General features: G+C 35.5%; 1 protein-coding gene, 1 non-coding gene and 1 pseudogene across 2 annotated transcripts; 2 read left to right on the top strand and 1 right to left on the bottom strand.

Annotated features, from left to right (window-relative positions):
* Positions 1-214: 214 nt before the first annotated feature.
* LOC109212327 (histone H2AX-like) lies at positions 215-12,861 on the top strand. The gene is made up of 2 exons (XM_019375955.1): positions 215-291; positions 12,298-12,861. The coding sequence occupies exons 1-2, from the start codon at positions 258-260 to the stop codon at positions 12,690-12,692; spliced, it is 429 nt and encodes a 142-aa protein (XP_019231500.1). The 5' UTR covers positions 215-257; the 3' UTR covers positions 12,693-12,861.
* TRNAA-UGC lies at positions 1,513-1,585 on the top strand. Its single transcript has one exon. It is a non-coding gene; the product is annotated as a tRNA-Ala (tRNA).
* Positions 5,344-8,114, bottom strand: LOC109212326 (annotated as a pseudogene).
* Positions 12,862-13,930: the final 1,069 nt, after the last annotated feature.

Here is a 13,930-nt window from a genome sequence, read left to right as displayed (position 1 = left end):
AGAACAAGAAAAGGGAAAGTGCAGAAAGTAGATGCCAGGCTGGCGATCCTAATATAACTAAACAACCAATAAGTTTAGTGGCAGGAAGACCAAAAAAAGGAAAAAGATGGCCAAGTTGGCAATCCGTGTGGAAGCTAAGCGAACCAATCAAAACAATTCACATCCACTCTATATAAACACAGAAAAATGTATCACTGGGAAAACGTACCGGGAAAGCAATTCAAATTCAAAAACTATTTCCTACCGAATACGTCAACATGCCTTCAACAACAGGAACCAAATCCGTGGGTGGTAGAGGAAAAACTCAAAATGCTTCAAAATCCGTCTCCAGATCTCAAAAGGCGGGTCTCCAGTTCCCCGTCGGTCGAGTTGCTAGGTTTTTGAAAAAGGGTCGTTATGCTCAGCGAGTTGGCTCCGGTTCACCGGTTTATCTCTCAGCGGTTCTTGAGTACCTTACTGCTGAGTTGTTGGAACTTGCTGGGAATGCTGCGAGAGATAACAAGAAGAACAGGATTGTTCCTAGGCATATACAACTAGCTGTGAGAAACGATGAGGAATTGAGCAGGTTGTTGGGATCTGCTACCATTGCTAATGGTGGTGTTTTGCCCAATATTCACCAGAATTTACTTCCTAAGAAGATTGGCAAAGGAAAATCTGAAGTGGGTTCCGCTTCACAGGAATTTTAGATCTCTAGGTGTTGTATTAGGTGATTGGGTAGTGAATTTGAGTTTTGGGGTAATTTAGTTGGATTTGTTCATTAAGTGTTCAATATGAATGGCAAGTTTCTTCATCCTATTGCGTTGAAGTATGTAGAAATTAGTGAAGAAAAAATTAATGAATTTCTTATAATTGCTAGATTTCTAATTTCTTATAATTGCTTCTGTTTTAACCTTGATCGTAATTATTGGCAAAGCAAATTTAAAGAATCTACAGATCAAAACGGTTTCTCACAGCTATGAAAGTTGAAATATACTTGAATCAGGCTCTATATATTGCGTCAATGGAGTTCTTATTAGCGTTTGGACCATCTTTTAGGGCATCCTATTGCCTAAAATAAGACCCATTTCTTTAACTGAATTGCGTTGCACTAATCTCCGTAAAATTACACAACAAGCAACATGGTGTAACTTTTTGATGTAAATTGTTTAAAGTATTTTCAACAATTTAAATGGAAGCCAAATAGTTCATAATCCTAATTCCTAGATTTTATCAGTTTTTTTTTGTTAATGATTTTAGTACCTTTGAGACGAGAATCCATTCTAAAGTCTATAACTAGTGGTATCAAATTTAGATCTATCTATGTTTATGTTGTGGTAATGAATCTCGAAAAAATTTAAAAGGTCTAACTAACTTCTAAGCATGTATACTAGTTATACAATTAAGAATTATCCACCCAAAACAATAGGAATTATGCTAAACACTTTTCCTAATAGAACAACTGCAATCATTTGTTGAGTCAAATATACTTATCTTGAGACCAATAGCTAGCCAGGCCCTCGGTAGCACAATGATGGGGATGTAGCTCAAATGGTAGAGCGCTCGCTTTGCATGCGAGAGGCACGGGGTTCGATCCCCCGCATCTCCATAGTTTTAGGTTTCTGCAATTTTGTTTTTCCTTAGTATTTTGCTCGAAGCAAAGTCGTCTTTAGGCCCCGTTTGGCCATACATTTTGGCACCGTTTTTTCAAATCTTTTTTGATAACATTGTTTGTTCATAGATTAATGATCTATTTTTGAAATTATTTTTCAAGTTCCCAAAATCTAGTTTAGGGAAGATTTTGGATGAAACTTGTTCTCCCACTCACAAAACTTCAAATTTTTTTCAAATAAAATGCATGTCTAAACATAATTTCAACTTTCAAAAATTATTTTTCAAAACTACTTCAAAAATTATTTTTTCAAGTTTTAGTTAAATCTATGTCCAAACGCTAGCTTACACGAACTCTCCAGTAACTTTTATGGATGGTCATTCAACTTTGTGTTCATTACCCTAATGTCACTTTATTTTGGTTACGTAAAAGTCATTCAACTTTGTGTTCATTACCCAAAAGTCACTTTTCTTTCTTTTGTTACAAAAAAATTATTTACTATGCTCTAGTTATCACAATAGACATTTTGACCAAATTTTATAAAACTTTCACTTGAAAAGTCTATTATGCCCTTGACATTATAAATCCCCATTTATATATTACCTTCTATATTATATAATGTATAATATGTTTTTGCCTAAGTATTTTACTTATAATTAAAATAACTTGACATTATCTGATTTATTAGTTGTATAATATATTCGACATTTAATTTTTTCTTAACACTAATTTTCAAGATATAGAAGTAGCATTTTTAAATTTATTAGTAACATTACTGTGAATAAATCTCAAGTCACCATTCTTAACCATACCTAATGAAATAATTTTAACGAAAATTATAAAATTAAAGCTCATAGATTATCAGTCAAGGCATATTTGTTAATAAAATAAAGAAAATACCTACATTTAGCACACTAACACATCAAATTAACACTTTCAAAAAAATAATATTTATAGATAAAAGCTTTAAGAGACTTAATAATAAACGCAAATATCTTTGAATTTTTTTGAAAGTTTTACTGACTATAAAAAACTATCATTTGTTAACGAAATCTATTTTCATTATTTCAAATAAATATTTAAAACTAAATATTTTTTGTTGTTTTCATGTTTCAATATATGTTCAAGTTTGAATATGATTAAACAAATTGAGTGGCATGACAAAATTAAATGTATCAATATTTTATAAAATAATATAAAGTTATTTTAACTATAAGTAAAATACCTAGGTAAAAATATATTATATTATATATATATATACTCTCTCCGGTCCGCAATAAGTGACCAATTTGCCTTGAGCACACCCATTAAGGAAATACTAAATTCAAGATAAAAATAGTTAGTGTGACTAAACTACCCTTAATTAAATATTGCAGCATAATTTAATGTAAGGAGTAAAAGACTTTTAGGAATACATACATAAGGGTAATTTTGGAAAAACAAATTGAATTTTTGTCTTGATTATATAAATGGACACTTATTTTGGACCAAAATAAAAAGGCAAATTCGTCACATATTATGGATCAGAGAGAGTAATATATAAGGTATTTGTAACGACCCGGCCGGTCGTTTCATGAGTTACAACCCCGCTTCCTCCATTTCTGCTTCTTTATGTGTTGTTCAGCTATATTTCATCATATCGTGTTGGTTGTTCTGTGTTCGGGGTGGTCTTGGAGTGGAATGAGACACTTAGTCTGTTATTCGGAAGCTTGAGTTGGAAAAGTCAATCGGATGTTGAATTATGTGTAGAAGACCTCGGATGTGAATTCTGATAGTTCGGATAGCATCGTTAGGTGATTTTGGACTTAGGAGCGTGTTCGGAATGTAATTTGGAGGTCCGTGGTAGATTTAGGCTTGAATTGGCAAAATTTGGGAATTTGGCATTTTCCGGTCGGCAGTGGAAATCTTGATATCGAGGTCGGAATGGAATTCCGGAAATTCGAGTAGGTCCGTTGTGTCATTTTTGACGTGTGTGCAAAATTTCAGGCCATTCGGATGAGGTTTGATAGGTTTTGGGATCTTTTGCGGAATTCAAAAGTTTGAAAATCCTTAGGCTTGAATCCGAGGGTGATTTGGTGTTTTGATGTTGTTTTGAGTGTTCCAAAGGTTGGAATAAATTTGAATGGTATTACGTGACTTGTTGGCATGTTTGGTTGAGGTCCCGAGGGCCTCGGGATGATTTTGGATGGCCATCGAAAAGTTTGAACTTGAGAAATTGCAGCTGGTGCTGCTGGTTCTGTCATATCCGCACCTGCGGATTGGGGACCGCAGGTGCGAGCTCCGCAGGAGCGGAAAGGAGGCGCAGGTGCGTGGAGGACTGCAGGTGCGGCTTGCTATACCGCATCTGTAATGCCGCAGGCGCGGTAAGGCGACCGCAGATGCGAGGGCTGGCGAGTTAAGTGAAATCTGCAGAAGCGGATATTTTTCCGCAGAAGCGGAAGCGCAGGTGCGCTTATGGGGTCGCAGGTGCGAAATCCCTGGGGCAGAAAGTATATAAAGGCCCCTTCGCGAATTTCGGTCATTCTTCACAATTTCAACTCGGTTTTTGGAGCTTTTGGAGGGCTTTGAAGAGGGATTCAAGGGGAAACACGTTGAGGTAATGTTTTTAACCTAAAACTCGATTCTATGGTGATTTTCAGTGGATTAAGCATGAAATTTGTGGGATTTAAGAGTGAAAATTGGGGAATTAGGGCTTGGAACTTGAGAGTTAAAATTGGGCGATTGAGGGGTCAAACGAAGTTAGATTTTGGTAAATTTGGTATGCATGGACTCGTGAGAGGATACGGATTCTGGTTTTGTGATTTTTTGTCGGATTCCGAGGCGTGGGCCCGGGGGTCGGGTTTGGCCAATTTCGGAATTTTTGATTTAATTTGATAATTTTCGCATGGGCTTTGTTCCTTTAGCATGTTTTAATGATGTTATACTGATTTTGGTTAGATTCGGAGCATTTGGAGTCCGAGTCGAGAGGCAAAGGCATCGCGGGTTAGAGTTTTGTCCGGTTTGAGGTAAGTAATGATTGTAAATGTTGTCTTGAGGGTATGAAACCCCGGAATTCACTTCGTTTCACTATTTTGAGGTGACGCACACGCTAGATGACGGGCGTGAGGGCTGCACCGTTGGGGATTGTGACTTGTCCGTCCCGTAGCAACTATTAAGTTGCATATTTGACTGAAACTACTTGATACTATCATATGTTAGAAAGTATTACCATATTTTGGGTTGAATGTCATATTTGGGCCTCGTGCCAAGCTGTTTGGACCCTTAGGGGCTTTTTACAACTATTCCTCACTGTTTTGATTAAGTATCTCTACTCAGTCATGCTATGCTTTTACTGATTTCATAATTCGGTCTTATTTACTTCGTTTGTTATATAAAATGATATTTTGGGCTGAGCACCCTTTTTACTGTTACCCCAAGTGGCTTGAGAGATTTCTGACTAAGTAAGGCGGAGGGAGTATTTTCGATAGACCCTCGGCTTAAGGCTGTGGTGGAATAATTACGATTAACAAATGGATTATTGATTCAGAAAGTGGAAACTGTGGCGGTGGAATTCCGAAGACTTACATTGAAAGAACTAATTGGAAGCTGTTAGTTATACTCTTCTCTTAGGAAGCTTGTGTGCACCATGGTTTAAGAAGAGGCAAACAAATGATGCATCAAAGGTTGCTACTGAAATACACAAAATGGCTTTTGGCAGCAAAGAACAAGTGATAATTCAAAGGTATGGACTTAAGGTGTGATTATTAACTGTTCAATACTGATGATACAAATCCGGTCATAAATTGAAATTATAGTACTTTAACATTACAGATACATCTTGTTACAGAATGAAAAACAAGTGGCGGAGAAACTTAACCAGCAATTTACCTAGGTCCTGATAACTTTGATGGAACTGGTAAGCTGATACCAACGACAGCTAATTCCCTTTCTTGATTAGCTTCGGCATCTCTTCTTGTCATTGGTGGATATGGAAAGCTGTAATCCAAGTCGGTTTCAGCAGCCACTAAACCCTGCAACACCTTAACTACCAATGACATCGAAGGCCTCTTAGTATAATCACTTTGTAAACACCATGCTGCAATCCTCATCATTTCCACAGCCTCTTCTCTATGAAGCTGCATATCCTCACAGTTCTTGTCCACCATTTCCAAGAGTTGTGTCTCCTTTGCTTTTCTCTTGAACAAGCTAAGCAAATGCATATCATCCTCATCTTGAAGACGATCCAAATTCTTTCGGCCACAGATGATTTCCAAGACGACAACTCCAAAACTATAAACATCTACTTTCTCCGTAATGACCGAGTTCAACCATTCTGGTGCTAAATAGCCTGGTGTTCCTCTCATTGCTGTAACTATCTTACTTTCATCTTTTCCCACGAGCTTTGATAGCCCAAAATCTGATACTTTTGCATTGAAATCATGATCAAGAAGAATGTTATGTGGTTTAATATCCAAGCGAATAATTTTGTTGTTACAATCTTCATGTAAGTAAGCTAGGCCCTTGGCGATGTCTGATATGATTTTTTTCCTGACATCCCATGTGAGAAATTGTTCCTGCTTTCTGCGGAAAATCCACTTATCTAAAGAGACATTGGCCATGTATTCATAAACCAGAAGCCTGTGTGATTTCTCAGCACAAAATCCAACAAGTCTTACCAGATTGACATGTTGAATGCTACCTATTGTTGCTACTTCAGCTAAGAATGATTTCTTCACATTACCGAAACCTTGGAGATGCTTCACCGCTATTTTAGTGTCATCGCTCATTGTTCCTTCAAATACAGAACCAAATCCTCCTTCCCCAAGTTTCTTACTGAAATTTTCTGTCATAACAGTTAGTTCCTCAAAGGAAAATCTGGTAGGCATTCCTGGTACATGGTCAAGGAACTCCTCCTCCTCTGCTTCCTCGAGTCCTTTTCTCCTTCTGGAAACAAAGGCTAAGCAAGTTAAAACCATGAAGAGCAGACCAAACGAAGCTCCAATGGTGGATCCTACAATCGTTACCACACGCTTTTGTTTCTTCTCTGATAATGGAGAGGATTGTAGGTTACAAGAGTTCTGCACCTTAATAAAGAGAGTGGTTTTATTGAGTGCTCCATCATTGTTCACGAGCGAAAACACTTGATTCAACAGTAGGCAGTTACCCATTGTGTTAGCAGGATCACTAAATCGAAATTGAGCTGCTTTGCAAGAACAGGTGCTTAAGCAAGACCGTTTGCAATCTTCCAACTCTGTGTTGTTGGTACTATAATCCAAATAGAGGGGAATGTAAGCCGTGTCCTTAAGCTCCATAAGAACATGATATTGGGAATGCTCACAAGACACCCCTCATTTGGCTTCTTGTAATTTATTTGCTGGAGAAAGTTTGTCTGACCAACTGCAGTTTGAGGACAACTACACTGCCCATTTCCACAAACAGAGTAATTCCCACACACAGTCGCAGTCACCAATGGAGGCTGTCAATATATCAGCCTCCTTTGACCAAGATGATCCTTCCCAGTAATACACCCTTAAATGCCCATCGGCCTCAAATTTCAAAAATCGAGCTTCTCCTTCACGGTAAGGGAATAACATCCCTGGGGAAACACTCAAATATACCATGTTGCGTAGATACGGCACATTATTAGAAAACATTACATTTAAGTCCGAATAAAGCATCGAGAAATAGAATCGGCGTGGAATTGACTCAATGTATGCAAAAAGGCCAGAACTTTTAACTTCAAATGTGAACAAACCTTATTCCAGTTTGTTGCTGATATGCTGGATATCAGCTTCTGTCCAGGAAGCATTCTTTGTCCAGGAACCAAACAGTCAGTAGGATGACCAAAAGACTGCCAAATGGTGTCACTACTTTTGCCAAAGAGGACAAGATTTCCCATCATTGTCAAGTTGAAGCCTTAAACAACAAGCTGCTTTCCACTTGTGTTTGTATTCCAAACCAAAGTGCCATTTGAGTCCATCAAGAACATTCCTCCGTCTTGCCTAAGTTGCAAGGTTGAATTAACTCTAACTGGATTATTCCTATTTGCTGACCAGACTAATCTCGGATTATCCATATAAGGATAATCGATACCTGGAAATAAAAGGACACCAAAAACGCAAGCAGTGCCATTGTAATCACATAAGAAGCCACAAACAAACCTTGTCCCGTTGCTTTCCCTGAGAAGGTTGGGTGTCAAATTGACTCCATCTGTTGAATTCACTACATAGGAGGGGCTGTTGATCCAGGAAATGGAGGAATTGGTAATAAAAGTTTGAGAAGGTTGCCCACTAATCAGATGATGTGAAGAAAAGAAGAGGAGATTAGCCATGAAAAGAGAGGCTCGACATGTGCTATAATCAAGAACCATTGGATTGGTTTTCAGAAAGTAGGATCTGCTTAAGTTAAGTGGAAATCAACTCTTCAAAAGACAGTCCAATGATCCAATTACATAAGCTTAGAAAAATTGAGGCCATGTCTGCTGGCTTTCCAGTCAAACCTGGCGAATAAGTCTAGCCAAGGCAAGTCCTCATCTTTCTACTGACAGTTAATAGCTCAAATGGACAATTGCTTCTACGTGTGGGCGGCCAAGGGTCAGGCCACTAAAGCAAAGGCTTTAGGCCCCCAAATTTTGGGGAAAGTGCACGGTTAGCCACTAATAACACATGTATTTACTTTTAAGACACGGTTTAAAATGTCTTTAGTATTTAGCCACTGCTTTAATAAACTTTAATTGCCCGGACGAAAATACCCTTCTGCTCATGTCCTTAACTTTTGAACTTAACTTCAGGACTTCAGGACTACATGTCCTGAACTTGGAACTCTAAGTTTAGGACTTCAGGACTACATGTCCTTAACTTTTGAACTTGGAACTCTAAGTTCAGGACTTCAGGACTACATGTCCTTAACTTTTGAACTTAACTTCAGGACTACATGTCCTTAACTTTTGAACTTGTAACTGTATGTTCAGGACCAAGTGTCCTTAACTTTTGAACTTGTAACTGTAAGTTCAGGATCCATAACGTAGCAGAAAACCAAACGTTATTTGTATCTTTTCACAAAAAAAAATTGCAATTTACATATAAGATTGATATCAAATTACACAACAGAAAGCTAATAACAAAAAGAAACAACTAAAAAAATAAAAGACTACAGAACCTTCATTTTCTCTTTCATGAAATATCTTCTAAAAGGCATTCATGGTGTTTTTTCGAGACACAAATACATGAATTAAAAGACACTTTATACAGAAGGAACAAATAAGTTATAATGCATTTAAGGATGTAAACTTAGAATAGCTTGGTTGAAGGGCGAGTTTAAGATCAGAGACATAGCCATGTGTTACTGAGAGAAAAAGTGCACAGAAGAGATTGAGAGAGAAGCACACATAGCCAGCCACTTCTGTAAAGAGAGAAGGAGGGTTTGGGAAGAAAAGAAATGGAAGAAAGGGTAAAAATGTCTTTTCAAAATAATTTTAATAGAATAGTGGCTATTTTTGCTCAGCATTAGAATTGGTGGATAAAAAATAAACACCACCTTATTTAGTGGCTACCACACGCCATTTTTACCCAAATTTTGGGGCCCCAAATTTTCCTTTTTGTTTTCTACACGTATTTGTATTGAGATCCCGACTAATCTAGATTCGTACCGCGTAAGGCCTAGTAAAAGAGAGAACATATTTTAATAGGATTTATTTAACCACAAGACTCGAACCCAATATATCTAATTAAGGTAAGTTGGATCATATACATCTCTCTTTTGGAGGTAGGGTCTAAATATATTGGGTATTTTAAAATGAAAAAGTAAAATATTTTATAAAAGGTAAAGATAAAAAATAAGACTTAGACTATTGAAGATACCAAAAAACGGATTCTAAAAGTTTATTACACGTTTTAGTGAGTAATGTAAAAGGGGAATAATAATATAGGTACTTCACTAATTATGTTAATCGTAAAATTTAAATAATAAAAAGTTTTATTTTCGCGACAAAGGTTTAGGGCAGTGATTCTCTTTTTCCAATTAAAAGTTATATTGTTCTCTGTGGAAGAAAAGAGTTTTATTTTTTCTATCATAAAAACAAGAGTCGAAGAGTATTGTTGAATAAAACTATATTCGCATTCTTTTTTTCCCTTCAGGTTTCAAGCGTTTCGATATGTATATTAGAACATCAAAAATAATTTTGATATCAAGTTATCAACTTCTTGAATATGGTTGTATTATCTAATATCAACAATATCTTAGGAGATATTAAATTATTATTTATAAAAAAAACTATTAACAACTTTACATCTAATAGCTAGAAAAATAGACTTTAATTAAAAATATAGATAAATTATTATTATTTTTTTCTTTTGAAAGGCCCCAGATTAAAAATTTACTTTAGGCCACTAATTTTCTTGAGCCGCCCCTGACGTGTGGGCATCCATAAGAAAAATTCTCCACATGGGGTCGCCAATAAATCGAACTCTTTGATTTTTCTTATCATTTTTTAAGTGACTTCACTTGTAGTATGGTAGTCATCTTAGCAGGGGCGGCCCGATCAATTTTGTGGCCTATAGCCAAATTTTATGAGGGGCCTTAGTTTTTTAATTTTTTTTATTATTTAATTGAAATCTATTTTTTTTAGCTTTTCTTAGATACAAAGTTATAAATAATTTTCTCACCAACAATAACTCCTAATAATTATTTCTCAGTTGACAATATAACTAATCCATTTAACCTTTCTTGACATTATTGTTCTTGGGTAAGCTTTTATCAATTTTAATTTTGAATCCGCTGAAGCAACAGTAACATGAGTTATTAACATAATTCCATAAGCAATTTAGGCATTTGAAAGAATTAAATCTTTTTATTTGATTAAATGTATCAATTAAACTGTTATCTTCTAATTGTACTAGATTCCTTAATATTTTTAATTTAGAAAATAAATCTAAACTATCAATATCAAATTGATTATTATGTTTTAAGGAACAACCAAAATTAAGGCAATATTTTTTCAAATTTCCAACATCTAGTCATCTTACTTTTTACTACTAAATAGAAAACCAAAAATATTTTCATATGCTTCGAATTGTTCAAATCTATTTTGAAGTGAAAAAATAGCCTTGTCTATTATGTATAAAAGTAATCAACTCTAAAGGACTCTTCGAAAGCTTTTGAGATTTCATTATCAACATTGCACATCAAATTGTTACTTCCTATATATCGCACGTTTCTTGCAAAATTCGTGTTCGATATTCATTTCAAGTGCAGTTTTCTTGGTAGAAATCATAGCAGTTGCAAATCCTTCTTCTCTATATTTGTTAAAGAAATAAATCAAACCTTTTCACTTTTCAGAACTCTTTTTTAAACTTATATATAGTCTATTAGGTGTAATAAAAATGGACCCCGCACAAATATGGGACCTAAAACGGTTGCTTTACTTGCTCTATGGAAAGGCCGCCACTGCATCTTAGTGAGTATATATATTCTTCAGTTTTATTTCAGTAAATAAGGAGAGATAATATCTCCGAGATATCATGTTCCATCTCTTAGAAAAGTCATTTCGTCTTTTAAATTGCGAAGGCATGAATTAGGTTCCGAGTTTTATGTGTGAATGATATAAAAAAATTTAATATATGAGTAATTAACACTATGTTTGCACATACTATACCAACTACCAAGTGGGTGCAGTGTTCTCATACTAACTTAAAATTCTAAAAGAAATTTTATTATTAATGAGTCATAATGTGTTCTGTTTGCTTCAGTAATTTAAAGAGATACTCCTTTCGTCTCTTAGAATATCACTTAATCTTAGAAATTGCTAAGGCATGAAATACCTGTGGTGTTCGTTAATCCCTGGTAGTAGTATTGAGAAGACTGAGAGAGACTCCCAGCACACCCTGGATGCACAATGTTATCAGTTACTTGCTGTGTTCCACTTTATGCAATACTATTTTTTTTATTAGTGCTTCTTAAAAATGAATGGCATACTTTTATATTAGAAAAAAAAATTATATTTCTCATTTTAGCTGTAGTGAGAAACTTGTCATACAAATATTATGGTATGTTTTGCTCCACAAGTTTCAAATTTATAGCAATATGTATGGTATGTCATATTTAAAAGTTTCCTTTTAAATTTTATGTCGATTTATATTATGTCACGTAAAATTGAAACGAGTTAGAGTAGTAAAAACCTTTTTGGTAAATGGCTGCCGCCTGCCGGTGTACCTAAGCGAACTTAGGTAAATAACTAGGAAAATAGCATTATGTACAAAAACTAAAAATAGGTGAAAAATATCTTTAGAAGACAACATAACGATTAAGAAATCATAATTCAAATTATAATATCATCAGTTTGAATTATGGTTGTCTCCTAACCGGGGCATCCAATTAATCTTCCCCACACTTCCTTTTAATTGTGTGAAGGAAAATGATCAAAGCTAGAAAAGGAAAATAAGAAAAAGCAACATTTGGTGTTAAATTAGACATGCCAGAAGGAGCAAAACTTAGAAATTTAGATGCCAGGCTGGCAATCCCAGTAAAGCTAAACAGCCAATCAAGTTTAGGGGCAGGAAAACCAAAAAGGAACAAAATGCCACGTTGGCGATCCGTGTGGAACCTAAACGGACCAATCAAACCTCGCACATCCACTCTATATAAACACAGAAGAATAAATGGCTGGAAAAACAATTCAAATTGGACACCTACTTTAAACATGCCTTCAACAACAGGAACCAAATCCGCGGGTGGTAGAGGAAAAACTCAAAATGCTTCAAAATCCGTCTCCAGATCTCAAAAGGCGGGTCTCCAGTTCCCCGTCGGTCGAGTTGCTAGGTTTTTGAAAAAGGGTCGTTATGCTCAGCGAGTTGGCTCCGGTTCACCGGTTTATCTCTCAGCGGTTCTTGAGTACCTTACTGCTGAGTTGTTGGAACTTGCTGGGAATGCTGCGAGAGATAACAAGAAGAACAGGATTGTTCCTAGGCATATACAACTAGCTGTGAGAAACGATGAGGAATTGAGCAGGTTGTTGGGATCTGCTACCATTGCTAATGGTGGTGTTTTGCCCAATATTCACCAGAATTTACTTCCTAAGAAGATTGGCAAAGGAAAAGCTGAAGTGGGTTCCGCTTCACAGGAATTTTAGATCTCTAGGTGTTGTATTAGGTGATTGGGTAGTGAACTTTTATTTGTTCATAATGTTTATGTGAATGACAAGTTTGTATCCTCATCCTATTAAGTTGACGTGTGTAGAATATAATGAAGAAAAAATTAATGGGTTTTGTTTTAATTGTTACAAGACCTGTTTTCAGTTTCTCTTTGCTTCTGTTTCTATCTCCTGACTTTAATTATATACTTATTGGCAACGCAAATTTGAAGAATCTGCAGATCAAAATGGCCACTCACAATACGATGAAAATGAAAATAAACTTAAACCAGATTCTATATATTACGTAAGTGGACTCTTACTTACTATCGTATCATCTTTCTGTCCCTCAGCAAACTCTTTTGCCTGTCGTCACCACATATCTCCTCCTATTGCCTAAAATGAGACCGTTTCTTGTATTGAATTGTGTAGTCCCCTTTGCTCGAATCTCCATCTACAACATAGACTTTTGGCATAGGTCAAATAATAATTAAGTTAACATGTTGATAATACAAATTTTTCGACCGCTATCTGCCATTGAATTACGCAACAAACAACATGGTGTAACTTTTTGTAGAAAATTGTTTTAAGTATTTTCAACAATTTAAAGCTACCAAACTACATATTACTATATTTAGAAGCCACATTTAAAAGTGTACGAACACAGCAATGAACATTGTACATAAAGCAGTGAAAATTGTACTATAGAATTTTTGGTTGCTGAATATACATGTGGATTCCACTTCTCTTCAGCAAATTTAGTGTATTTGTAGTACGGCATTCACTACAGTTAGGGGTGTTCATGGTTCCGTTTGGATCGGTTTTTCCCTAAAAAAAAACTAAACCAAGTAAGTCGGTGTTTCAAATATTAGAACCAAACCAGAACAATTAAGTCGGTTTTTTTTCGATTCGGTTTATGTCAGATTTTGTCGGTTTTTCGGTTTTTTTTGGTTATTTGTCGGTTTTTTCTTAAATATAGAACATATACTACGAAACACATATTTCGACGATCACATTTTCAACGTAACACTATAAAATCAATTGCCCTTTGAGAAGTCTATTATTTACCAAGATATATTGATGATAATTGAATCAAATAGTGATGAATAATTTAAGGACTCAACTAAAAATATATTATTTTTAACACGAAATGGATTCTTATACTTAACAAAAGAAAACTACCATCAAACTAGAATGTATAGGTAAAGAACTATACCAAAAGTGCAAACTATTAACAT

The sequence above is a fragment of the Nicotiana attenuata genome, unplaced genomic scaffold, assembly GCF_001879085.1.
Source record: "Nicotiana attenuata strain UT unplaced genomic scaffold, NIATTr2, whole genome shotgun sequence".
Lineage (NCBI taxonomy): Eukaryota > Viridiplantae > Streptophyta > Magnoliopsida > Solanales > Solanaceae > Nicotiana > Nicotiana attenuata.
The sequence above is the reverse complement of the archived record's forward strand: the minus strand, read 5'-3'. Positions and strand labels throughout refer to the sequence as shown.

Excerpts from the sequence above, each read along its gene's own strand:
- LOC109212327 (XM_019375955.1), top strand. The coding sequence starts at position 258 with ATGCCTTCAACAACAGGAACCAAATCCGTGGGTG. Across the intron at positions 292-12,297 it reads AGGAACCAAATCCGTGGGTG|GTAGAGGAAAAACTCAAAAT; the intron begins GTAGAGGAAAAA and ends AATCCGCGGGTG.